The sequence below is a fragment of the Peromyscus californicus genome, unplaced genomic scaffold (assembly GCF_007827085.1).
Source record: "Peromyscus californicus insignis strain IS unplaced genomic scaffold, ASM782708v3 Scaffold_4__1_contigs__length_199733344, whole genome shotgun sequence".
NCBI classification, from domain to species: Eukaryota; Metazoa; Chordata; class Mammalia; order Rodentia; family Cricetidae; genus Peromyscus; species Peromyscus californicus.
The window spans coordinates 32,510,035-32,537,817 of NW_026294562.1; the positions used below are offsets into that span (position 1 = coordinate 32,510,035).

At 35.0% G+C, this 27,783-nt stretch overlaps 1 protein-coding gene across 6 annotated transcripts in view; it reads left to right on the forward strand.

The window, feature by feature from the left end:
* Positions 1 to 27,783, forward strand: part of Kiaa2026 (KIAA2026 ortholog) — an 85,473-nt gene that overhangs the window by 43,053 nt on the left and 14,637 nt on the right. For 5 of the 6 annotated variants that reach the window (XM_052714482.1, XM_052714481.1, XM_052714484.1 and 2 more), the window contains 3 exons: positions 7,554 to 7,633; positions 16,359 to 16,448; positions 26,855 to 26,970. In XM_052714482.1, the coding sequence (XP_052570442.1) occupies positions 7,554 to 7,633; positions 16,359 to 16,448; positions 26,855 to 26,970 (286 nt within the window). The remainder of the gene's footprint in view (positions 1 to 7,553; positions 7,634 to 16,358; positions 16,449 to 26,854; positions 26,971 to 27,783) is intronic. The other variant, XM_052714483.1, reaches the window with a different exon arrangement.

The following is a 27,783-nucleotide window of genomic DNA, read 5'->3' on the forward strand; positions in this document are numbered from 1 at the left end:
TATTTTTAGAGTACCAACTAGAGATTGCAAGATTATGTGAGAATGAAATAACTTACTGTGCGTCTTGTCACTTTATTTTTTTTATTATTTTACAGTGCTAGAATTGCAATCCAGGTCTTTATGCATGCCAGGCATGTGTTCAACCACTAAGTTACATCCTCAACCCTGTATCATTTTTTTTTCATTCCCTTCTATTTTTTTCCTCAGGAGAATTAATATTCATGTAACACTAAATGTTAGCCTTTGTACATGTTATTTCATTTAATCATAAAAACTCTAAAAATAGATAACTACTGTTAGTCTCATTTATTTTTTCATTTATTTATTTATTAGATGTTTTTGAAGACTTATTTTGTTTTTATTTTATGTATGTAAGTGTTTTGTCTTCATTTGTATATGCACATCACTTGGGTGCCTGTGCTGCATGAGGCCAGAAGAGGTATTGGATCTGGAACTGGAGTTAGAGATGGTTGTGAGCTAATATGTGGTTACTGGGAACCCATCCCTGGTCCTCTACAAGAATAGCAAATACTCTTAACTGCTGAATCATCTCTCCGGCCCCAAGATTTTATAGATATTCTTTAAAATGAGGAACAAGAAGGTCTATTTACTTGTCCAGTGTTACACAGCTAATAAATGGTGAGATTCAAAGATACTTAAAAGATAATTCGGGTGCCATTAAGTAGCCATGAAAACAAGCTGGTAGAGTTTAAATAGAGCTAGAAGATGACTTTGAAGAGAAAATTAAACACAAATAAGAATGCCATGTAACTTTTCTGTTACATTGGCAGAAAAAAAAAATTCTCTATCAAGAGAGGTGTACAGAAAAAAAAAAGAGAGAGAGAGAGGTGTACAGAAAGTAGCACAACTTGGCATCTAATTGTTATTTTTTATTTTTCAGTTCCTTCTACTTTTTCTCCCCAGAACTAATATTCATGTAACACTAAGGTAAAGAGAAAATTATTGGATGTTCAAGAGTTACCATATTATGTGATTAGGTAAAAGAATTACCATCATGACAAGAACATTCCTCATAAGCAAGGAGAACAATATGAAAATCAATTGTTAAAGATCAAATTTTTTACTTATGGCAGTTCAGGAACTTCTTATATTTTTGGTTGTGAGCCTAGCCTTTAACGGCTGAGCCATCTCTCCAGCCTGCATTTCAGGAACTTCTATAGATTAAATATCAGCTTAAGACATGCACATGTAGTAAATAACATGCAAGGTAAACTCCATTTCTGTGGCTTGACATCCCAAGCCCTTCCCAGATCCACTATTTAATATCATACAATGTCCTTGAATTTTTTACTTTAACAGTAAGTTAATAATATTCCTAAACTGGCAAAACTGAGGAGGTAATGAATATGTTGGGAGAATTTTAAACCATGAAAAGGTTAGATCCAGAAAAGAATTGTTGAAATCTTTGAGTAGCCCAGTGGGCTAAGGGATGAAAACAGACACAGGAAAACAGGTAAAGGATGGGAATACAGATAAGGCATAGAATGAAGGAAAGGAAAATTGAATTGCCAGTTCTGATTATAAAGGATGAGGGAGGCATTTGTGCCTCCATTAAAAGATAATGTATTTTTTTAGTTGTAATTTTTTCTTAGGTGGAGTATGAGTTTCTTAAGCTATTCTGAGCATGGTTTTTAGAAAGCTTATTAGGTATACTACTGTAACATTAATTGCAAAGTTTTATTACTAGGATTATTAAGATATTCTTATATGTTTTCCAAGCACAAATTAACTTTTTGTACATAACAATGTTTTAAACTCAGTGGTGTGAGATTAAACCATCATTTTTTACATTCCGCTTATATTTTAAAATGACTTCTGATTCACACACAATCTTAAATCTGGATTATGGTTGTTTTTATGGGGCCAGGTGATTTGGGGCTCTGGGAGTGAAAACCTTGATTTACTCAAGCCATGAGAATGTCCCACTGGTGGCAGTTTGTAGCTAGAGTTTTCCTGCCTTGCCCACAGTCAGGACAAATCTTTGTCACCCGCCAATCCCACAGCCGTCAGACCCAACCAAGTAAACACAGAGACTTATATTGGTTACAAACTGTATGGCCATGGCAGGCCTCTTGCTAACTGTTCTTATATCTTAAATTAATCCATTTCTATAAATCTATACCTTGCCACGTGGCTCGTGGCTTACCGGCATCTTCACATGCTGTTTGTCATGGTGGCTGGCAGTGTCTCTCTGACTCAGCCTTCCCCTTCCCAGCTTTATTCTCCTCCTTGTCCTGCCTATACTTCCTGCCTAGCCACTGGCCAATCAGTGATTTATTTATTGATCAATCAGCAGCACATTTGCCATACAGAACATCCCACAGCAGCAGTTAGTATATGTCTTGTCCTAAAACAAAAACAAATTACCAAATAACTGGAATATGATGGTGATCTGGCTGTGCCATCCTTCATTCCATTAATCAGCCAGAGTTGATTTGGCTTACCTGGCAAGCCAGACAGGTGTGCCTTTCTCACAACTGTTTGTATGTTCTTGCAAAGCTGCCTGCTCAGTGAATGAGGACAGCTTTTGCCTGAAAGAAAAGGACCATTCTTCAGTTGTAGCTGTAGGTGTCTGTACTTCACTGCTAGCTTCTCCAAATAAACCCATATATTAGCCTGTGGTTTTGTTCTAGTCTATGCTTCATATAAAAAATGTTTAATTTTATTTAAAGGCCTGAATTTTAGCAAAGAAGGGGTAAATAAATATCCAGGCTATCTTTTGAGGTTGCACAAGATGTTAAGTAACGGTGAATGTACAAATCTTTGAATCCTGATCAAAAAAGATTACTCTGAAGTCAGTCATAAGCACATTTCATCCCTGCATAAGTCTGAAAGGAAGCTATATTATGTCATCAAACAGCACAGTTTTGACATGAGGAAAATGTAGCTGATAATATCTGCTCCAGTACATAGCAGCTATAAAGCCTCCAATGATTTCTGTTTATAGTCTGTACATTAGTATAAATGAGCTAATATAGTCTCTAGCTTGCTAATTTTCTACAAGATAAATTAGAGTAGAAATTCATAAAACCCATCATGCTTGTCAGTTGGTTTGTAGTAAGAATCAACAGATGGTAGCTGATTTTTGTGAACTAGAATTACATAGTGGAAGGAACTTGGACTTTGGAGTTAGAATCCCTGGGTGTGGTGCTTACTTACTGGCACTTGAGTAAGTTAACTAATCCTTTTGATCTTTAGTTATCTCTAGTAAAATATTGGTTTCAATAGTTGCTTTGAGAATTAAATAAAATTTATATAAAATCATTTTTAGTAAGTTTACGTCATATAGTATATGACAATACCCCAATAAGTGTTATAATCCTCTTATTACCACTATAAACATTAGTCCTCCTACGTCTATGGTAAATAGTATAAATTAAACCAGGAATGATCAGGCCCACTTAGAATCCCAGGTGCTACAGAGGCTGAGGCCAGAGGATCTCAAGTTCAAGGACAACTTATGCAACTTACCAAGAGCCTATCTCGTATAAAAAAGAATTGGGGCTATAATTCAGTGGCAGAGTATTGTCCAAGGAAGCATGGTGCTCTTGGCTTCAATTCCCAGTACTGAAAAAAGTATTAATTACTTAAAGTAATTTCAGTGTGATCTTCAATACAAAATGGACTCAAATGGATGCACAGAATAGTTAAGATATAACTTGCCTCTCTTTTTCCCTACTACTACAATGTCAAAATTTCTGACGAAAAGTGGGATTCTGGTATTTAAGGATCACTTCTTGGAAGCTATGCATTGTGTGTTGAGAGTAATATAATTTCTGTCATTAGTAACTCACAGCATAGTTGGGGGGGAAAGCATTTAGTTATAATGCCCTGATGGGTGGCATCAGTGGACTTACTGTTAAAAAAAAAAAAAAAAAAAAAGCAGGGAACATGGACATAAGAACAAAAGCTATGGAGGAGAATCAGGGACGGGGGGGGGGGGGGGGGGGGGGGGGGGGGGATTAAAAAGTAAGATTTGCAAGGCCTAGTGAGATGGCTCATCACATTAGTTAAAGATACTTGGTACCAAGCCTGTAACCTGAGTTCATTCCTCAGAACCCACGCTGTGGATGGAGAGAGGCAATTTCCACAAGCTGTTTACTGACCTGCATGTTGCTAGTAGGTGACTATAGCAGATGTCCAAGTCCACATAGCTTGGTTTCAGAACTCAATCTTAAAGCCCCTACATGACTACTGATGCAAGTCCAGGAACTTAATAGCATTTAATCAGCCTAGTGACTGAAGGACATAACCACATAAATTTCCTAAATCCACCCACACAGAGTGGCTGCTAAAATTTATTAAGAATTTACTATATGATTTGAAAAGTCTATGAAATAACAATATGAAGTGCATTTGACTATTAAAGGTGTCTGTGAATGAATGAATGATTGTAAGCTAATTGGAGAAACTGGGGATGGGGCTCAGTTGGTAAAGTTCTTGCCCAACATGCATGTAGCACATGCCTGATCCCCAGCATGGTACAAATGGCACTGTAATGCACATGCATAATCCCAACAGGTAAACTGAGGTAGTAGAATTGCCATGAGTTTGAGGACAGTTGGGACTACATGGCAAAAAACTCCCCCCGCAAAAAAAAGTGGTGGTGGGACTTGTAAAATGTCTTAACAGGTAACCTGCTGCCAAGCCAGACAACCCGAGTTTAATCCCCTAAACCCACATAGTAGAAGGAGAGAACATACTCTCACTAGTTGCCCTCTGACCTCCACGAGTGTGCTGTGATGAATGACTACCCACATACATGCACACTAAATAAATAATTATTTTTTATTAAAAATTTGTGTTATTCATTTTACATATCAACCACAGATCTCCCTCTCATCCCCTCTCGCACTCCCTCCTAGCCTTCCTCCTCCTAAATAATTATTTTTAAAGTAGTGTAACATGCTTATTACTCGGCAGTTGGAGGCAGGTTCAGAAATTCAAGGTCGTCTTTGACACTAAGATCTAGGCTAGCCTGGGATACAAGAAGCAGTGTCTAAATAAATAAAGCAAGCCTATTAGAGCAGTAAAAGAGAAAGGATTGAGGGGGAGTTTCCTCTTGTTCAAATTGTGTTTTAAAAGCTTCCCCACCTAATGTAAGGCAAATTTACTTAGCAAATCTTTTTCTATGAACTTCCTAAAAAGAAGATAATGGTGAGATGGCTCAGCAGTTAAACACTTGTTCTGAGACCCACGTGGTGACTCACAGTGTTCTGGAACTCCATTTCTAGGGGACTTAATAGCCTCTTTTGACCTTTTTGGGTACCAGACACACATACAATACACAAACATACATGCAGGCAAACCGCTCATACACATAAATATATCTAAAAAACGATAAATAGAAAATGCATCCTGGCATTCAGATTTTTGGGGTTTTATTTGTTTGTTTTGGTTTTGGTTTTTCCAGACAGGGTTTCTCTGTGTAGCTTTGCGCCTTTCCTGGAACTCACTCGGTAGACCAGGCAGGCCTCGCACTCACAGAGATCCACCTGCCTCTGCCTCCCAAGTGCTGGGATTAAAGGCGTGCGCCACCACCGCCCAGCTTGGCATTCAGATTTTGAAGACTCCTTGAGCTAGCTATATTTTACAGACACTAAGAACTTAGTCATTTCTGCTTGAGTATTGTTTAACAGCTCACTCATTCCTCTAGTTTCCTAGATTTAGTACTGTCTTACTAACAGTGTGAACATAGAAGCAAATAATGGTGATGAGAAAGGAAATGTTTGTTGGGTGATTATATACTCATTTAATTAAAGCAAGAGTCAAATTACAGCAAATTGATACTTATTTAAACCAAACAATGAAATCTATATGAACTTAAGCACCTCAAAATTCACATAGTTCATTCATAGTATACACATATTTTGAGTCAAATGTTAGAATTATCCAAGTTATAATTTTGTGATTTCATTGAAAGGGAATAGAGAAAATAACAATTTTATTGTAATTGGAAATTATTTTAGTTGGGCTTAGTAAAATGTTGCAACAAAATTAACATCTGTTATATAAGATCTTTTCAATTTAGAAAAATGTTTAGAGAGGGATATTAGAATTATGTAATTTTATTTTCTCTTTTGAAAAGGTAAATATTAAGTTGATTTTAGCCTAGAAATAATTGTGTATCAAAATTAACAGAGAAGGACTGCAAATGTAGCTCTGAAGTAGAGCACTTGCCTAACATGCACAAGGCTTTAGAACTAATCTCCAGCACACACCAAAAAATTTAATAGAAACATTTTTATGCTCTTAAAAATCATGAACTCCTAGAAGACAAGGTCTCCATTTAATAATTCCTTATTCTCATAAACTAGTGTCCTATATATAGCATTTGTTGAACAATTAAGTTTATTTATTTTGTGTATGTATGCTTTGCTTGCATGTATATCTGTACACCATGTGCATGCAGAGCCTGTGAAGGCCAGAAGAAAATGATCTCATGGAATTAGTTGTAAGCCACCATCTGGTTGCTGAAAATGGAACCCAGGAGACAGGGTTTCTCTGTGTAGCTTTGCGCCTTTGCTGGAACTCACTTTGGAGACCAGGCTGGCATCGAACTCACAGAGATCCGCCTGCCTCTGCCTCCTGAGTGCTGGGATTAAACGCGTGCACCACCACCGCCCGGCTCAGCCAGTGCTTTTAAAACCCCTGAACCATTTCTCCAGCCCACAATTAAGTAAATTTATTATTTGATAGTTACACATAAGGGGAAGATGTGATAGTTCACACATGTAATACCAGCTCTTGGGAGCCTGAAGCAAGAGAATTTTTGTGAGCAGCCAGCTCTGGTTACAGTGTGAGATCTTCAACATTAAAATAAAGTAAGGAAAAATTTTAGCATGTTCCTTGCCAAAAATGCATTTATGTATGTTTTATTTTGCAACATTAATGCAAAGAAGTAGCTATATACTTCAGATGTATTCTGGAAATTGGATTCTTTAAGGATGAGATTTATTTTTCCTCATGATTTCTGAGTGCATAAAGTACTAATTGCACATTAAAGGGATATGTTAATTACACTTTTTAAAACTTTGGATCTCAAATAATGCCCAAAACAGCCTATTAAATAAATGCAGAGCTAAAGGAAGGCATCCTTCCACTTTTGGTTGAGGAGACCATAATCTTTAGATAAAATGCTTACCCAGGTTCCTGACTGCAGAAGTCATTTTAAGGAAAGGCTTTTTTCAGGCTCATGTAAGTTGTGAATGTAGATTTTAACTGAGCAGCAGTTTTGTTTGTGGCTTTTTTGTCTACTCCTTTGAACAAATTCTAATGTTTTTGTATCACCTTGAACAGTGTAATAGTGTTGCTTCTTACATAAAGAAGCAGAGTTGTTGGTGTGTCTGTTACGGGTAGCTGCAGTTTAATATTTGCTTTCACTGAGGCTTGTTTGATTCATTATTTTCATTTGACTTACTAGCAACCATCTGTTAGTTACAGTTTAACTTTCAAGGCTCTGTGTAAATTGGTTTCTGTTAATGAGGTGCTGTAAACAGCATTATGAAGTTTTTCTCTTTTAATCTTGAAAGGAAAAAAATCCATATCTAAAAAAGCAATCACCAAGAAGAGGAAAACTGTCACCAAGTCACCTGCTCTGCCGGAGTTTCAGGTAAATGTTCCAACATTGTCACCAAGTTCTTGCGTTTAATTTTTTGCTTTGGTGTCATTCCTTGAGAGAACGGCCAAATTTCCAGAAACTACAGGGTGTATACTTTTAATGACTGGTTTCACAGTGTGCTTCCCTTTAAAGTACGGATGTAGGCAAATCGTAACTTTACCTCTCTCTCTGAAAAACCTGGTGTTTTTAGTTTCCAACCTATACTAACTTTTGTAGATGTAGTTTAATAGAAATGTATATATACATATCTCTCTTCTTTATGTCTGTGTGCATATATCCCTCAGTATATGTAAATGAAATTCTTCTAAGAAAAAAGTCATGGTTTGTACATAGTAATATTACTCTGGTAAGCCATTTGTACATATTTAACCAATATAGAAATGGTGGACTGATTAACTTGAAAAACAGGTATTTTAACTCTTAGCTATAAATAAACTTCAGAGAGAATATTTAGTAAAGGCTAAATATAAGTCTTCAAACATTTTTGAAAAAAAAAACATTGCTGCCATATGTGAAGTTGCTAATATTGAAATTAGGCAACCTCATCATAAGGTTTATTTTCTACTTATCCAATAAGTGTTTTCTTCAACAAATGACACTTTCTTTAAAAATTTTTCTTTGTAGTATTGTGAACAGTCCATTTCCAAAAGTTTTATAAGCTCATAAAATAAAAGTGATATATTTGAATTTGTAGGTTTCAAGTAGTTATGAAAATAAAGAGGCAAGAAAAATACTGTGTAACAGTATCCTACATCTATTTTCAGTAAAATCCTCTTTGAGGGAAATGGAAAATGGATAAAAATCAGGTATCTTTAAATAGTAAAAGAAAAAAAATTATATAGAGATATATATAAAATAGTAGACTACTTTAATGACATTATTATGATAAATTATATTCTTTAGAATTTTTTCACATAACCTTTATACAGAATATCTAGTAAAATACAATTTACTGTTTGGTTGGAGGCCATCCTGCCCAATTCATTGCTTATAATGATACAATATTATATTTTTATGCTTCCACTGGTAATCATGCTAGCTTTTTGTTATTTCCCCCATTTATTTTTTTCCTCAATTTCTTTATATATAATTCTATAGCTCTTAGGACAGAGTGACCGTTTTTAGTATTTTTCTTGTTTCTGTATTAATGAGTAGACGTTTGTATATAATAGTAACACAGACTGCATAAGTAGTGTTTTGTACAGTGGTGGGTGGTATTAATGATGTATGAAATCAACTTTAGTGGATTGCATGGCCAGTGTTTCTTTTTTAAGTTATCAATATTAAAAAGAATTTATAAGTACATCGTGTATATTCAGTGTGTCACATACAGTACCATGAATATGTATAGTTGAATACATTGTTTTTTGAAACTTGGGTTTTACTTGCCTCTGTGTATATGTGTGTTGACATGCATGATAAAATGTATTTTTGACTCTGACTCATGGAAAAAGTTGGAAAACACTGTTATAAGTGATACTTCCAGTCAGTTATTGACCATTTGCTTATCACTCAGAAATTTAAGGTCAAAAGTACATGTTTTGTTAGATTGAACTGTTCAAAATAAATAAAGTCCCTTTCCTGGTTCTTAAGGCATGGGGGTAGGGGAGCTAGCGCTCTCTCTCTCTCTCTCTCTCTCTCTCTCTCTCTCTCTCTCTCTCTCTCTCTCTCTCTCTCTAGCTGTCTTGTTTGTGAGTCTGTATTGGACTAAGGTAGCTCTTATTTCTAGTTTGCAGTATGAATTCTATGTTGTGATTCGTGAAGAGAACTTGCAACTGTCTTCTGAAATAGAGATTGAAGGACCCCGAGAGGTAGCTCAGCTATGAGGACTTCTGCTGTACTTGCAGAGGAACCAACTTTGGTTCCTAGCCTCTACACGATAGCTTACAACCATCTGTACCTCCAGTTCCTGGGAAGCCAACACCCTTTTCTAGCCTCCAAGGGCAGTAGGCATATGTGTCATATACATATATACATACGTACATACATACAGGCAGACACTCATACACATAAAATAAAAATAGGTGAATCTTAAAATACCAATTATTATCTAATAAGTGAATTTTTTTCTTCCCTGAAGTACTGGCAGTATATTTAGCACCTTGTTTATTAGTATTGAACATAAAAATACCTTGTAGAAATAGTTAAATAAGATTTTAGTAGTAGCCATTCTAAACTAAAATGTCCATTTGTATTACTGAAAATAAAACTTTGATGCATAAATATTAAATCGCTCTTATAAAACCTGACCTATTTACCAACATTTTTTAAGTGTTAATGTGCTAAAAAGGTGAAACCTGTTTTGACTTCTATTTCTTTGACAGTGTTTTTGTTGACTTTTTAAACACTAAAAGTTAAATTTGCTTCTTTTAGTTGCTTCTTGAAAATTCATGTTTATATGTATGTACACTATAAAACTCCATGTCAGGAAATATCTTCCCATTTGTATTTAGAGTATGCAGTAGGGACGTTCAAGTGATGGCTTCGGTTTCATTTTGTGTATATATTGCAAAGAAACTAAGGGTATCTGTGTTAGTATGCCCTAGTTTCTTAAAGTTTATAAAGTATTAAAAGAATCTGATACCTTTATTAAAAGTGAAGATTCCTAGGTCTCATCCTCTTCAAAGACCTTAGAGTAGTGGGTATCAGTGAAATACATAGTAGTTAAAACATGTGGATTCTGGATCTCGGCAACTTGAGTTGGAATGCCAAACCTGCCACCTGACTATTCTATCACCTTACATAAGTTAGTCAACCTCTGTGAGTCCAGTTTTTCATCTGCACAGAGGAGTGATAATAGCCAGTACATTCTTAGAGTTGTTGTGAGGATTAATTCCATAGTTTACTGTTGTAGCTGTTCTTACTTTTTCTTTTCCAAATAGGCATAGACTTAGGTTGGAAAATCTGCATTTTAATTAGGACAGTTAATTAGGAACTTACTTAAGAGTATCTATTGTGCTAAGTGCTTAATGGCTTTAGCACTTTTCCAGCTATTTGGGACATTGAAATAAATCTTAAATTTGGTCTCATTAAAATAGTACTTGATGGAAACTGTAAGAATTTTAAAGTGAAAAACCAAATAATAACATCTGTCCACAGAGCAAAACTAAGACTTTCTTACTCTAGTATCCTAATTAGTATACAGTGACATCAGCAGAATTGTGGAATTTATCAGCAGTAACTCTAAAACAAGAAAAATAGAGAATTTTTTTATTTCAGATGGTTACAGTAGTGATGGTTTTAAGTTTTATATCAAGTTTAACAGTTATGATTTTATAAATTAATTTTTTCTTTATTTTGTAACATAAAGATTCTTAGACTCAAAAGTAAATGTCAGTTTTCCTATTAAAGTTGATTTTCACCACCCCCCCCCCAGAGCCTTTCTTATTTTCAGTATTTGAGAACTGTAATAGTATATAAATTCTCTTTTTGTGCTAAAATAAGTTTGAAAGTATTTTTAAAACATGATGTGTCTAGTCCCAGTAAACCGCATTTGTGAAAAGGAGGAGCTGGGAAGGTGGTTCACTGGTTAAGAGTACTCAGTGCTCTTTCAGGGATTGGAGTTGGGTTCCCAGCACTCACATCAGGCATTCACAAACTGGCTGCCTGTAACTTTAGCTCCAGAGGATCCAGTGCCTCTGGCCTCTACAGGCACCTGTACTCAACATACACACACACACACACACAATTAAAAATAATCAAAATTATTTCTTAAAGTTCTAGTAAGTAGGGGCTGGAGAAATGGCTCAGCAGTTAAGAGCACTTGCTGCTCTTCCGGAGGACACAAGTTCTGTTCCCAGCACCCATGTCATGTGGCTCATGAGTGCTTGTACCTCCTGCTGCAAGCGGTCTAGTGCCATCTTCTGGCCTCCACAGGCAGTCACACACTTGGTATTCACTTACACAGACATACATAAATAAAAACAGATAAACAGGCCGGGCGGTGGTGGTGCACGCCTTTAATCCCAGCACTCGGGAGGCAGAGCCAGGCGGATCTCTGTGAGTTCGAGGCCAGCCTGGTCTCCAAAGCGAGTTCCAGGAAAAGGCGCAAAGCTACACAGAGAAACCCTGTCTTGAAAAACCAAAAAAAAAAAAAAAACAAAAACTAAAACAGATAAACATAAAAATATAAGAATAATTAAGTGGCCTTAGTTACCATGTTTCTGCTTTTCCTTGGTAATCTCCACACACACAAACGCACACAAAATACTTTTTTGATGAGTGTATACTTGGCATCTGTTCTATACATGCTATTTATTCTATAGGTTAATTTACAAAGTAAACCCACAATCCACATGCTAAGACTTACACAGTATTGTTTACAAACATAAACTTTTAACTAAGATCCCTGAAAAAAAAAAAGTATATTTTTCCACCTACCCAACTAAGGAATAAGAAGTCAAGTATTATCTTTATATAACAAATTGAGACTAAAATTGAAATTAGAATTTTTAACTTTCCTATGTTATAAGGACCTATAGATTAAGTCATAGTTTAATTTCTACCTTTTAAAATACATATTTTCAACTTTACCTCTTTAAAACCATTCAATTTTCTTTAAGGCATTGGAAAAACATTTTTAATTACTTGGTATTTTTAAATATTTTGTTAACTTGTTTGTCAAAATTATTTTGTTTTCACGTTAAGTGGATATTTTCTGTTATTTATTTATTGTCCTTGCTGTTGTGGTACAGTGATCATAAGAAGTAATTTTCCTGTCAGCATAATTCTAACAACTATTAATATAATTTTTGTTTAAATACTATATGGATTTTTATTTGTATCATATATTTAGTGTTTTACTTATAAATTTTAAAACAAATCATAGGATCTTTTTAATAGAGTGGTAGTGAAAATAATCCATTTTGTTTGAACATATTTATTTTTTTCTTTTCAACATGATTTTCCCTTTGCTTTTTTAGTATAACCTACATTTTTTTATTTTATATGATACTTTATTTGAAAATGCCTTTCAAACCTAGTATACCTCTACCAGAATGGCATGATTTCGGTGATTGAAGTTTATGTAAGGAAATTTTTATCATGTAATTTTTCTGAGATATGAAATTCTTTTATCTATATAGTACTTCCCTTACCCTAATACCTACAGTCATTCCTAATTTTTTAGTTGAATAGAAGGCCTTTTAATACTGTCAGTCAATGAAAATAGTAAGTTATGAATTGTATCCTAAAACTACACCTTCAATTTTTGCTAGTTTTAAATTTTTTCATTTTATTTAAAAAGCCCGCTTGTAGAATGTGATATTAATAGATGGAGTTTATAGTTCTGTTGTTTCCTGTCCCGGCGCATCATCTTAGGTCATTTACATCTGTTGCTTTGAATTCTTGGGTATCAATTGAAGATAGGCCTTTTTAGCCTACTGTAAGCCTTGAACCAAGTGACATAATTTAATCCATTTCATCTGTAAGTTGGTTGATTGTGGCTCAGCCTTGATTCAGTCAAGTGAAAAGCTTACTGTAACATGAGTGTGTCACTCCTATGGTTCTCCCTGCAGGAAAGCCTCTCAGAGTGTGTGTGGTAATCCCAGCAGCTCAGCTGTCTTCCTTTTCTCCCAGGAGGCCCTGTGTCTCAGAAGCACTTTCTAAATTAATACTAACAAGAAAGGGATTTAATGAGATGCTTTTCTTTGTTCTTACTAAATGCACCTGTCTTGTTACTAAAGTGAATTTTTACTGTGTGTTATTAGTTTTCATAGAGTCACCATCTGAAATTGAAGACTTCCATTATTTTTGTTTTGTTTTGTTTTGGGGTTTTTTTTTTGTTGTTTTTTTCAAGACAGGGTTTCTCTGTGTAGTTTTGGTGCCTGTCCTGGATCTCACTCTGTAGACCAGGCTGGCCTTGAACTCATAGAGATCCCCTCAGTGCTGGGATTAAAGGCATGCGCCACCACCGCCCATCTAAGACTTTCATTTTTGAAAAAGTAGGAATTGAATTGTATGCAACATAAAGTTGGCATCAATCAAACTATGTTTCTACTCCAGAGTTTTCTAATACCTTAGCATGATTCAAAATATTGTTATGTTAGGTATACATCAGATACATAGAAATATAAAGAGTATGTTTGCATATTAAGAGTATAAACCAGGCCTGGTTGTGATAGCACATATCTGTGACCCCAGCACTTGGAAGGCTGAGACTAGTCTAGGCAACTTAAGTTTGAGGGGCATCTTGCCCTATGTAGTGAGATCCTGTCAACAATAACTAAGGCTCTAAATTATTATGTAGACATTAAGTTATTTCAATGTACCTTCAAGATAAATGTCATTAAAATATTCTGACCCTCAAATTTAGAAAAATTATGCTTAGAACTTAGATGAGGCAATTTAAGAACATTATCCTAAAAATACCCCACCCCCTAAATTCAGGAATTAATTACTTTTGAGTTTTCATGTTTATTAGCTACATAGCACCAGAATGTTTTAATGGCTCAGTAGCTGTGCTGGTTTGTAATTCAGTCATTAAGTAAGTACATGACTACTCAAAAGTGGGATCTACGGACTAAATCTAGAAACTCGTCAGAGAGGAGACGTACTAGAACAAAACTATCCAGGTTCCCCTGCAATTCTTATGCACACTGAAATTTGATAAGAGTTGATGTAGCACAGCTTATTAGCTAGGTAAGCTACTTAGAAGTGTTACTTCATTTACCTTTTAACACTTGGGCCTCAGCTATGTTCCAGGAGATGAAATATAATTATTTGTTGATGTCATGACTAACTGATAAGTAAAGAACTTTAAAGTTTTTAGGATGTGTTTAGTTTGTTGGGTATATGCCTTTGTTTTCTTATAAATTTCTACATGCTGCAATTAAAGCATACTCTCAGCCATTTTAAGTGAAATACCTAAAATATAAGGAAAATTTCTCTGAGCCTTGCCATATAGGTAAGTGAAAAATCTATGCTGTGATATTAACCAATACACCAAGTTCAGTGAAAAAGGATAAATCTGATGTAGCAGTAATAGGAACACACTTCAGTGAGTACTCACTAAAACCTACTAGAAAGCTGATGTTGCTCTATGGCTTTATAGATGTAATGGAAGTACTTACCTAGTTGGCCAGTCTACTGCTTAACCATCATTGTTTTTTTCATAACCAGATTTAGCAAATTGGAATGTGTGATTTCTAATAATTATCATTTACACTCTCCCAATACAATACTATGTAATATTTTTTACTCTGAAATTGTTTTTGTTTTTGTATTTTGCAAGTATTCTTACCACTGAGCACATCCCCTGTCCTGAAATTGTTTAATTTGGATTACTTAAGTATATACTTACCCTGCTTTATCAGTGCATTTGAAGTTTTATAGATATTTATAATAAGTAATTATTAATACTAATTATGGTATAGTATCTGTGATAATTTTTTCTTAATCTCTTAGATTGAACCATATTGCCATTTTTGTAGATAAATGTATTTCAGAATTTCTTATAGTTTTAACCAAATTTAAAGCATTTCCTACCTCCTGTCTTAACTACTCAATAACAACTAGCACGTATCTTGTTATGACCCACTTTTGCTTGTTACTTTTGTCTGAGTTTCTAATGAAATAAAGTGTGCATTGTAAGAAAACAGTAACTTTGCATTAATGTGTGCAATAAGCATGGCGATGATAAAGGTTGGTGATAATTTATAAATATATAGCATATTTTAAGTTATACAGTGTAACCATCAAGATTTTCTTGGATCTGAAACTTTTTGTCTATGTAGATGCAGTTTTTTTTCTGAATTTTCTGTTACTTTAGATGTTCCTAAATTGCTTAAATTATTTTAGAAAAAGGGTTAGACATATTAAACTCATTGAAAAAATTCAATATAATTTTACAGGAACCAAAGGGAGTAACTAATATTTTTGTTAGTATTTCTGATGCTTCAGTTTATAAAACTGTAGTAAGCTGAGCTAGGTCAGTTAACAACTAAGAATTCATCATTGTGGTCATTTGCCAGAATTAACAAGTAAAATAAAATGAACCACACAATTACAGAAGGAAATAGATACTGCTTGTAAAGATGGTTTTATTACAATCTGTTAAGCTCAGTTGGGCTGGGTGACTGAGCAGAACCATCATAAATTTGAGGCCAGCCAGGGATACATAGTAAGACCCTTTCTCAAAAAACAAAACAAGACAACAGCAACAAAACACAGCAGCAGTAAAAACCATTAAACTCATGGCGAGAATGTGTACTTAATTTTTTCCTGTCTTTGACTGTATGACACATGATTTTGTCCTCTAGTAGCACTGCCACTAGCAGCCACTTGGTGTATTACATTATATAGCTAGCAAACCAAAGCAGAGGGATCATGGCCACTCTCACAGGGCTGTCATCGACCTGCTCAGAGACTGCCTGGTGCAGTTCTTTCTTACAGGTGATTCAGTAACCTGTAAAAGCTAATGAATTTCCAGATCTTTGTCATTCTGGGCTGAAAGTTAATAATACTAAGAAAGTAGCGGGATTATAATTTAGAGGTGTAGGACAAGAGTACCAATGTTGTAATTTTAGCTTATTTTATATGAAGCCTGAAGTTCATACATTATAACAAGTAAATACCTCAGGAACTGTGCAGCTTTCCTTGCTTTTATTATTGCAGAGAAGTATTCCTCATTTCAGTATGTGTTAAACAATTTCTGTTACCACATTTTTGGTGTTTTATATTATGTGTTATCAAGCTGTGTTTTTGTGTTTTATTTTAGCTTATTTGCACTAATCTTGATGAACTCAGGGAATTAATCACAAAAATCGAGAATGAACTCAAAGATCTGGAAAACAGTAGAAAAAAATCGGTAGGTGTTTATCCAAAAGTTCTATCTATTATTGTCAGCATTAAAATTTATTCCTGCTTTTTTCCAAAGTTTTTTAAAATCTTGTTCTCCTAATTACATGAAAATTTACAATTAAAGGTAGAAGCATTGTTTCTTTCATTTCTCCCAGGTGGTCTAATTTTCATTCTTAATACAAAAAGATGTTATCGGGGCAAGAAGATTAATTTTCTTTGCCTGGTTTATAACAAGTATAGCCTTAGCTATTACTCAGTATGTTGATGGTTTTCTAACTGGTAGCTTTTTAGATACTTCATGTTCTTAATTACTTATCTTTAATGGACACCTATTGCATAGTAACAAACTTTTTAAATTATATGTAGTATAAAGCAGACCAAGCCCTAGATTCTTTTTATTCTTAACAAGGTGACTCCTAAAAGAACCATTATCAGACTATAGGTTTTTAAAATTAATTTTACTGTATATCCTAACAGTAATTGATCAACTCATTTCCTGACACTACAGCATGAGAGTGTTACATGTATGCTCTTACTTGGTAAAGTGCTCCATGTTGTTCTTTATTAAATAGATAACACCTACTTAGCTGGCATTTATAATTGGATTATGTCATAGTAGAAACATAATTATATACCAATAGATGGGGAAAGTATCAAATATTTAAGAAAAATAATCATAAAAAACCCTTTTATCATGAAACCACTTGCTTTGTACTTAAAGCCTGTTAATATAAATGTGTATAATTATGATAACTGATTGAGCAGGTTTACAGTAGCCATTTTCATGCTGTTAGGAATGATATGTTGGAAGTACTTTGAAGGGAACAGACTGAAATGTCTTTAGGTTATTTAACGCAAGAATGAAAGAACCTTGAGTATTTCAGAAGCCTGTTGTCACATGATACCTCTGAGAAGATCACTGTGATCTAAGAGGTGAAATAATATTCCAAATAGTCATCAGCCAGATGTGGTGGCGCACACCTTTAATACTAGCACTCAGGGGAAGCAGTGGCTAAAGGATTTCTGAGTTTAAAGCCAGTCTGGTCTGCATAGTGAGTTCTAGGCCAGCCAACACTACTTAGTGAGACCTTGTCTCACAACAAAACAAAAACAATCTTAACAGCCATCAGTTAACAAGAAAAACCTTATACCATCGGAGAGTGGGAAAAACATTTCAGAAATACTTCCTTTTAAAAATAGTTGTGACACTTATATTTTCATATATACTTTAGTATCTGAGAAGTCTCTTGATGTGGAAGGCTGTTTGATTAAAATTTACTGCAATAGTATGTTCTACAAAAAAATTCACGTGAGAATATTTTCAACCAAAAGTTCTTTCATCTTACTTAATATTTTATGTTCATAAAAGGCTGATTCCTTAGTAGGAAAGGATAATCTTTTTTAAAAAATCAGGGTATAACTTAGAGTTTTGCAAAAGCTATTTAGTTATTGCCTCCGAGCTATTGTTTTCATATTTCATAACAGCAGAGTTCTGTGAATTGCTAAACCTTTATATACTTCACTTAAACATAACTTTATTCTGTTTATATATTTTAAAAAATGTTCCTACTACGTAGTTTGAAGCATAGTTGATTTAAGCACTCAGCACATATTACAGGAAGAAAACTTGTGCAAGCACTCAGGATTTTCCTCAGAGCCGTCCTCCTTGCTTTGTTAATGAGGTGGACTGCAGTGTGAGCATGTTGCCTTCCTTCGTAGGATCAAGTAGAAGACCGAGGAAACAAAATAAAGGTACTTGACAGTGTAGTCTTGGAGATGTTTATTACAAGTTTCAGATCATAGAGGGCTCGATGAGTTCCCTTTTGTGTCTCCAAACTGCATCCTTTGGTATTTCTAAGTTGCTTTTACTATTTCTTGAAGAGATGGGGTTCTTGGAACTGTACTTTACCAGGGATAATTTTACTGAAGTACCAACATAGGGTGTAAACTATTTCCCATTGACTGAAATTGCCTAAAGGAATATTACATAGACAATTGTCTCAGCCAGCGAAAATGGCCACAGAGCATGAAATAGGAAAGTTTTCATTTTAGAATTCTCTCTCCTCCCAACACATCTTTTTTCTTTACAAAATCTGATGGTGAATGTGATCTGTATAAATTGCAGAAATTAACCTTATTGAGTATTTGTTACTATTTAATTCCGGCGCTTGTATTTGTTTGGTATCATTTAAGAGTAATATGCTCTCCTTAACAAAATTTTTACATAAACTAAAACTTAAACATTAGTAAATATAAATAATATCAAAAATCCGTATTTTAATCATTTAATGAAGAACTTTCCATGCCTCCTGCTATCTGAGCACACTTTAAGCCTTTGCAATCGACTCCAGGGTCACTGTTGTGAATATCAATTGTCTTATTATTGTACAAATCTGTTGCTATCACTTGTTCTTATTAAAGATTCATCCATGTATTTTGAAGGATTATTTTGATATGTTTGCTTCTGGTCTTTTTTTTCTTTTTCATTGCCAGGTTATCTGTCAGTTATTACCCCTTATTGTGTTCATGTATTTGCCCTAGTTGAATACTGTGAATTAAAAAAGCAGGTAACCATACTTACTAGAATTGGGCTTACAGTGAGGGCCATTGCAGGAAGGCTTGTCATAATAATACAATGTATGAACTTCACGGTAGAGATAGCTTCCTTGACTTATTCCTTATCTTGTAATAAATTAAGGACTAATATTTATCACCTGAGGATTAATGTCAAGGCTAAAATAGTATTTAGAATCAAAACATTTCTTGCATTTAATAATGATTTTCATTATTTCAGTGATAATGAATAGCAAAGAAGATGTAAATGTTTAGTTTCCCATAAGTGTAACTACTTAAAGTTAGAAATTGCACATGGGATATTGGTGTAATACAGATTTATATAATAAGCACCTAGCTGTTTCAGAGAGTTTCTTCTCTCTCAGGTTTGTCCAAATACTATTTCTTACCAAACCACAAGAAAAGCCAGGCACACTGTACATCCCTGTAATCCTAGCAGTAGGGAACCAGAGAAAGTTCCAGGTTGTCCTCAGCTACATAGTGAGCTTGAAGCCAGCCTAGACTATATGTGTCCTTGTCCTAGGGGTAGAAAAAGAAAATCCATTTTCTTATCCAGTCAACAATGCATTAAAAAGGTTATTTTTGTCTTCTAATTTAACAGACTTTATAATGTAGAGCACTTTATAGTTCAGAGGCTTTTTAAATATCTCAGATTTTGCCATTGAACTGTTTATTACGATGGAAGATTATAGTTTCTTAAAATCTAGGTTGTTTCCTTTGGATTCTATAATGCTGTACTTAATCATCTGCCTCAGCTTTGTCTAAAGGGAGGCCTCTGGTTGAGATGGAGAGAAACATATTTTGACGAAACCTTTTAATGTTTCTTATCATAATTCAGGTCACAGGAATTTTTAATGTTCTCAAGGAGGAATCCCATTTTTACTACTTGTGTTCTGGTGGCTTTAGTTGAGATAAAATTTCCATTCTCCTGAATTATTTGGAAAACATTCTTGTCTGAGATTTTTTTTTTCTTGAAAGTTAGAACATGAATGTTTCAGTATATTTACTCATTCATAACTATATTTGAAATTTGTTAGACATACTGCATTCTAGGTAGTAAAAAAATGAAAGATTTTTGCTACTCTTAAAAATTTTTCATGTGAGCCTGCTTGTTCATCATGTTTACTAAATTTGTACTTTATCATGGTTTACTCAAAGAGGCATCTGCCTTTAAGCAAAGATTTGCATCGAAATTGAACATAAGAAAAGGTAAAAACTGTGTATGGTCTTTTTCTTTTTCTATGAAGAGTGAGCTGCCTCACCAGGAATGTGGTCTCTGCATTGCTATGCGCACCAGTGCTGTCCTCACAGTGTGATCATGTGCCTTTGTACTGATTGTAATGCTAATTTAGCAGTCTAATCAAACGGATGTATATACTGTTCATTGTGAGACTTAATCTTAAGTGGAAATTGTGAGAGTAGCAATAGAAAATTTTACTCTGGCATTGTTAAAATACTGTTTTAACTTTTTTCATAGTAATATGCAGTCATTTCACTGTATCATCAAAACTAGCACTTTTCAAAAGGCACTATATGACAGCGAGATTAAGGTGATACTTTATCTTCTAAACTGAATATGCAGGACTGTGGAAATGTGGAGGTAGTTTCTCTAAGAAATTACGAAAGCAGAAAATACTGAATAAATGTAGTATTAATTTTTCACTTACTGTTATTTAGACTATTAAAAATGTCAAACAATTTAGTTTATTAAAATAGTTTGTGTTTGTGGGGGTTGTTTTTTTGTTTTGTTTTTTGTTTACTTTTGTTGTTTTTTTCAAGACAAGACTTCTCTGTGTAGTCCTAGTTGTCTTGGAACTCAAGAGATCTGCCTGCCCCTGCTCCCCAGTGCTAGGATTAAAGGAGTCCACCACTACCCCGGCTAAAACAGTTAGATTTTATTTGTGCTGTTTCCGTTCATAGGAGTTTACGTTCTTTACAAGTCTCCTTTGGATTGGATTGGGCTTTAAATGAGCCATCATTGATCATGAGGGATTCATTGACACTTTGAGAGTTTATTTTCATTTATCTTGAAAATTATAATGCAACGATATTAATAAGTTGGCAGTCCTTTTCCACCATAGGATTTCTGTCTGTGGTAAGAATCAGGCGTGTAATTACAAGTACTTTGCCTTGTGATGGATGTTTCCTTCTATGCATAGCATTTATAAGCAGAAGCATTTTAGAAAGTAGCATTTAAAAAGAAATTTTTGTGCATTTATATGTGATTTAACTTCCTTATTATATGGCTCCTAATAACTTTTTTTGATTATATACAACACTACAGGAAAATCTACATAAGAAATTGGATGGTTTGTAAAAGTGAGTTTGCCATACAAAGTATCTGAATTTATTAATATGTAAACATTACCGCAACGATAAGATACTTAGTAAGTCTAGAATTTGTTTTCCTAATTTTTTTCTCTTAACTTTCCAATGTCTCCAGCATTAGAAGATTGCCAACTTCCTCTTTACAGCACCCTAGCTCGTGTTAACTGACATTGTCAAACTCATCTCAGATTACTGCAGCAGGATGGAGTTGTTCTTTAGTTATTAGATAAGTTCTCCATGCTCATTTGCAGTTTTTCATTTTACAATATTGTGTAGTTTGTAAGTTTGTTTCTTTCCTCATATGGTTCCTTAGGTTATTGGTACATTATATTCAGAAACTTAGGAAACTTCATAATATAATAAAGGACTTACCTTGTGACCATAAATCAGCTTCTTTAATAATATTCCCTAGAGGGTCATTTAAAAACTCCATGGTTTGGTAGTTGAGCATCTAATACAAAGGGAGCTGGCAATTTGCAGATGCTGTGGACATTGGATGAGAAGCAATGAAAGGTAAGCTGCAGCCGGGCGGTGGTGGCGCACGCCTTTAATCCCAGCACTCGGGAGGCAGAGCCAGGCGGATCTCTGTGAGTTCGAGGCCAGCCTGGACTACCAAGTGAGTTCCAGGAAAGGCGCAAAGCTACACAGAGAAACCCTGTCTCGAAAAACCAAAAAAAAAAAAAAAAAAAAAAAAAAAAAAAAAAAAAAAAAAGAAAGGTAAGCTGCAAATTTAGACTATTGAGAATTGTTTCTCTGTTGCATGCTTGAAATTCATTGTTCACATTAAAGTTTAGAATCTGTTAATTTAAAAAATACATTACTCTTTGGGCTGGAAAGATGACTCAGTGGTTAAGAGCAGTTATTCTTGCAGAGAACCAGATTCAGTTCCCAACACCTACAAGGTCCTCCACACCCACTGTAACTCTAGTTCCATGGGATCCGATGCCCTCCTCTGACCTCCTTTGGTATAAAGTACACACATGGTACACATATATACATGCAGGCAAAACACACATAAAATAAAATGAATAAATCTTTTTTAAAAACTACCCTATTTTCATTAAAGTGACATTTAATGTTCATAATACTAAATGTATATAATGCATTTGAATTTTATCTTTAAAATTTTTAATTCCTGAAAATGATCAGAATTGTGTTGATAAAAAAGGTTAAAGTTTCCCTGTGTTCACTTGTTTTAAAGGAAGTAATCAGATTATAAGCATAATTTATAGTAAATGCTGTACTAAATCCGTTTTTATTAATGCTTTAGCACTGTAGCACCTAACTCGTTGCCCCAGATACCTATCCTGTCTCTTGATCCATCTGTCTGCCAGTTTGATTTTTAGTTCTGTAATCAGTATACATGAATATTTAATATAATTTACATTAATAAAGGTAGGGAGCACACTGTTTTTCCTCTTACTTTCCTTGGAAGCATACTCTGTAGCCCAGGCTGACCTCACACTTGCAGTAATCCTCTTGCCTCCAACTCCAGATGCTGGGAATGCAGGCTTGGGCCACCATGCCAGTTGTTTTCCTTAGTTTTCACTATGTTTTCAAATATGTCACTTGTTTGAATTCCCATTATACTTTTAATTGACACAATCTTTAGAGAGTATAACTTTGAACATCGCAAGTGTATCTACACAATATAATCTACACTTGTTTAGGAATTGGCTTTGTGGGAACCAGGAGAGACAACACAGTGTTTTAGGAGAGTAGGTTTTAACATTTGTAAAATGCAGAATTTTAGTCTGAAGTCAATTCCATTTTACAAGTATTTCCTGAGTTGATTTTTTAAGACAACTTTCTTCTAGAAAATTATGCCTTTTTGTGTTTTAATAAATCCATCTTGGAAGAAATTTCAAAATTATTTTTTCTCATATCTATATATAATAAATAAAATTGATCAATTAGAAAAGCTATTTCTGGCTTGTGGTTACTTACTTGGTTTAAACATCAATAAATATTTGTTGATTTGAAGTAGATTTTTGTATTGGACCAAAGTAAAGCAGATTGTTATTAGCGCTAGTTGCTTATTAAAAATAGATTGCTTTAGCTGGGTGGTGGTTACACAAGCCTTTAATCCCAGCACTCAGGAGGCAGAGGCAGGCAGATCGCTGTGAGTTTGAAGCCAGCCTGGGCTACAGAGTGAGTTCCTGGAAAGGCTCCAAAGTTACACAGAGAAACCCTGTCTCAAAAAAACAAACAAAAAATGGATAGCTTTTATGCCTTTTGTAATAGTTCCACTGTATACTGTGAAAATGAAATCACTACTTAGTAGAAAGCAGCAATGTTAGGACTAAGGAGTTAGTTTGGTGGTAAAATGCATGGCTCAGGATTCAGTCCTCAGCACCAGTGGTGTGGGGCACAAAATGTCATTATTTAATTGCATTTGGATTGTGAGCATCATGTTTTATCCAGATGACACATGAAACTGTGAGTTCCTCTCCATCTGAGTAGTTGGGTGAAAACTTTTGCTTTAAACACCAACACAGGCAGTTTAATCTACTCTTCATCACCTCAAGACTATAGATTCACATTCCCATGGCAGTGTGCAAGGTTCCTTTCACTGGAGTCATTATATTTTTTTATAGTTTTATATATTTTATTAATCTTCTAAGATAGAAGACCATAGATATTTAAAACAGGTAAGGCAGTTGTATGAAAGTTAGGAATCTGATCTCTGATTAAACATTTAAGTTCCCTTCCTTGTATATAATCTTTGATTCAGTAGTGTATTTTGTAGATGTTAATTAATTAAAATTAATCAGAATTAAATGAACAATTTTAATCATTTTTAAAATCTGATAATGCAGAAGTTAATTTAGTAATTTAGTAGAGACACCACTATAGTAAGGTCTTGACATAAAGATTTCCAGATATGCCGTCTACCCTTTATGTTCTTCTGTATATCCCTAACTGATGTCATCTGCAGTCCCACCCTGTCACCACTCTATTTATCCAGGCAGCAACTGTGCAAGCCGGCTTAGTTTTGCAGGTGTCAATTTTCTCCTTTGGCCCCCACTAGTTGTTCTCTCAAGACTTGAATCTTTTTTTACTGAATTCTACCACATAGAGAATACTCTTTCTGCTTTCTTCCCTAACAGTCTTCCTTCTCTTAAGTTTAAGGAAAATTGAATTCTATTCTCTCACCATTTCTTTTTCCACCAAGTAGTTGCTGAGTGTATGATTGTCACCTGTAATCCCAGCACTTGGGAAGCTGAGGCAGGAAGCTCAAAAGTTCCAGACTAGCCTGAGCTACATAGCAAGTCAAAGCGTTCCATAGTGAGAGCCCATCTAAAACCAAAAGAAGTGTGGTTGCCCTAGATGAATACTAATTCTTATTCTACTTAATAGTTTAGTTGCATGGATTAGAATAAGCACTTAATACTGTGTCACCAATTCTTTTGAGAAAAATTTTAGCTTTTAAGGTCTGACTCACTGCTTACTTGGTCTGACTTGTGCTTTTCTTAGAAAATATTTGAAAAGAAGCAAGACCATTTAATTTAATATGTTATAGCAGTGTCTCTCAATCTGTGAGCCGTGACACCTTTGGGGGTTGAACAACCCTTTCACAGGGGTTGCCTAAGACCATCTGCATATCAAACATAAACATTACAATTCATAACAGTAGCAAAAGTACAGTTATGAAGTAGCACTGAAAATAATTTTATGGTTGGGGGTCACCACAGCATGAGGTGACCTGTATTTAACTGTATTAAAAGGTTGTGGCATTAGGAAGTTTGACAACCACTTTGTGGTAGGAAATAAAAATTTTCTTAAGCTGGGTGGTGGTGGCGCATTGCTTTACTCCCAGCACTCAGGAGGCAGAAGTGGGCAGATCTTTGAGTTTGAGGCCAGCATGGTCTACAGAGAGAGTTTCAGGACAACCAGGGCTAAACAGAGAGACCCTGTCTGTTGTGGTGGTGGTGGTGGGGTCTTAATACCATGATCTGACATCTTATTAAGATGCAAATTAAGGATGGAGAGATGGCCACAGTTGTTACTATGTGCTGCTCTTGCAGAAGACCTAGATTCAGTTACCAGCACCCACATGGAGATGCACAAGTACCTGTATCTCTGATTCCAGAAGATTCAGCTCCCTCTTTGGACTTCATGTGCATTCCATACATGAGGTGTGCTTATATACATGTAGACAAAACACTCATACCCATAAAATAAAAATCTTTTTAAGACATGAATTAGCATAAGGTTCATATTTGGTGTGTCCACAGCATATAATCCTACATCTTCCTACTCTTCTAATAAACAGTTCCCCATTCTAAGATTCAAAAACCTCAGAAGAAGTATAGCTCTTTGTTTATGTAAATACCCATTCTGTTGCTTTGAAGTACTGAAACCTTGTGGTCAAGCTATACTACTAAGACTTTGAGTTAGAAAGTTATAGAATTGTCATTTAAAATAGCAAATATTTTATGTATGTGTATGTGTGTGTATGTAAAAAATTGGCAACTCTGTGTACAACTCTAGAATATACGTTTGCTATAGATAGTGGCCTTACCCTTCTACATATGGGCAGAATGACTCGGCAGTTGCTTACAGGATGAAGTCTGGTTTTATGATGTGTTAAATGTGATCTATAATATATAATTGTGTGTCTTTGAAATAATACATATGGATTATATGATACAAGATATTTCCTCCTTTTGTAAACTCCTATTTTAGTTGCTTTTCTATGCTAGAAACTGCTAAAATAATTATAACACCCCATTCATAGGTAGGTAGGTAGACAAAAAGTACCTGTAATACTAGAAAATGGGAGGGACATCAGGAATAATTAATTTTAGTGTAGTGGTTTAGATTTTAAAAACCAGTTGACTGGGTTGAGAAGGTAACTCAGTGGGTACAAATGCTTACTATAGAAGTAGGAGGACTTGTAACCCAATGTCATCCTCTGGTTTCTACGTCCTCATGCACATGCACACACATCTACATCACCACACATGTAAAATAAACAACAGTTAACTGTTTTAGTTGCTTTTCTGTGTTGGAAACTGCTAAAATAATTGTAACAATTCCTAAGGAAGTTTAAGGCATCTCTTTTTTCCTCTCTTAGAAGTTACAAAAACTACTTCATGAGCTATATTTACTTTTTTGGTAAATTTATTTAAATATTTGTACCTTTACATGGTTTTGTTCATTTGTTGGGGGGGGGGGTTTACCCCACGTTGGCACTGGAGATGAAACCCAAGACTACATATATTTGGTAAATGATTTATTAAGATATTTACAACTGACATAATTAGACAATTTTTAAATACGCATTTCCTACTTAGATGTTAAGCATTTGGGATTTCTTCTGTAGAACTGAAGATCACTAAACATTGATTTCTTACAGGATATTCCCTCCTTTTGTAAACTCCTGTGGAAGAAATATTTTTGATGAGTTGTTGGCATTTTGTTACTTTTTTATTAGAGGATAAAACTTGGTTGATACTGATTTTAGATTAAGTCTAAGAAATTTACTTTTTAAACTTATGTTTCTAGGGCAAATGGTACCATCGGAGGCAAGCTGTAAAAGAATTGCATAGTACACTGATACGCCTTTTAAATGAATTGCTGCCATGGGAACCAAAGTTAATGAAGGCTTTTCAGAGAAACAGGTAACAAGCTTTATGATGTATTTAACTTATTCTAAGACCCTTAGTTTATGATTTGGGGTTTTTCCATTCATTTGTAATTCAGCAAATGCAAAGACATGTTCTCTGTGATTTACTTTCTAATAGAAGAAATACAGACTGAAATGTGATAAATGCTAGTGGGGGAAGGTCATGATGAAAGGGGATGTGAAATTCCTGTTGAGACTGTGAGGGCTACTCATGAAGGAAATGAGGTGCGTATTAGAAGGAAAACAGAATAGAAAAACACACTCTCAAAGTATAGAAGTGTATTTGGCATTTGGAGGAAACACAGTCAGTTACAACCAAAGGAAAATGATTGATGGAGATTGAGTTAGGACATAAAAGTCAGAGGTCAAAGACGCCAGGTCAGGTAGCACTTAATCTTTTAAGAGTTTCTGTGGACCAAGATGAAAAGCTTTTGAGAGGATTGTACAGAGACGGGTGGTGTCTTCCGTGTTTCACTCGCTCCCTTGCTGGCTGGCAGTGCTGAGACTTGCATCCAGAGCTGTACACATGAGTCAGTATACCACTGAGCTGTACCTCTAGCCCTGAGGTTTTGGTTTTTGTTTGAATTTGTTCACGTTGATGGAGTGTGTGAGTGTGTGTGTGTGTGTGTGTGTGTGTGTGTTGCTAGAGTTTTCCTGCCTGGCCCACAGTCAGGACAAATCTCTCTCACCCGCCAGTCCCAAGCCGCTCAAACCCGACCAAGTAAACACAGAGACTTATATTGGTTACAAACTGTATGGCTGTGGCAGGCTTCTTGCTAACTGTTCTTACAGCTTAAATTAATCCATT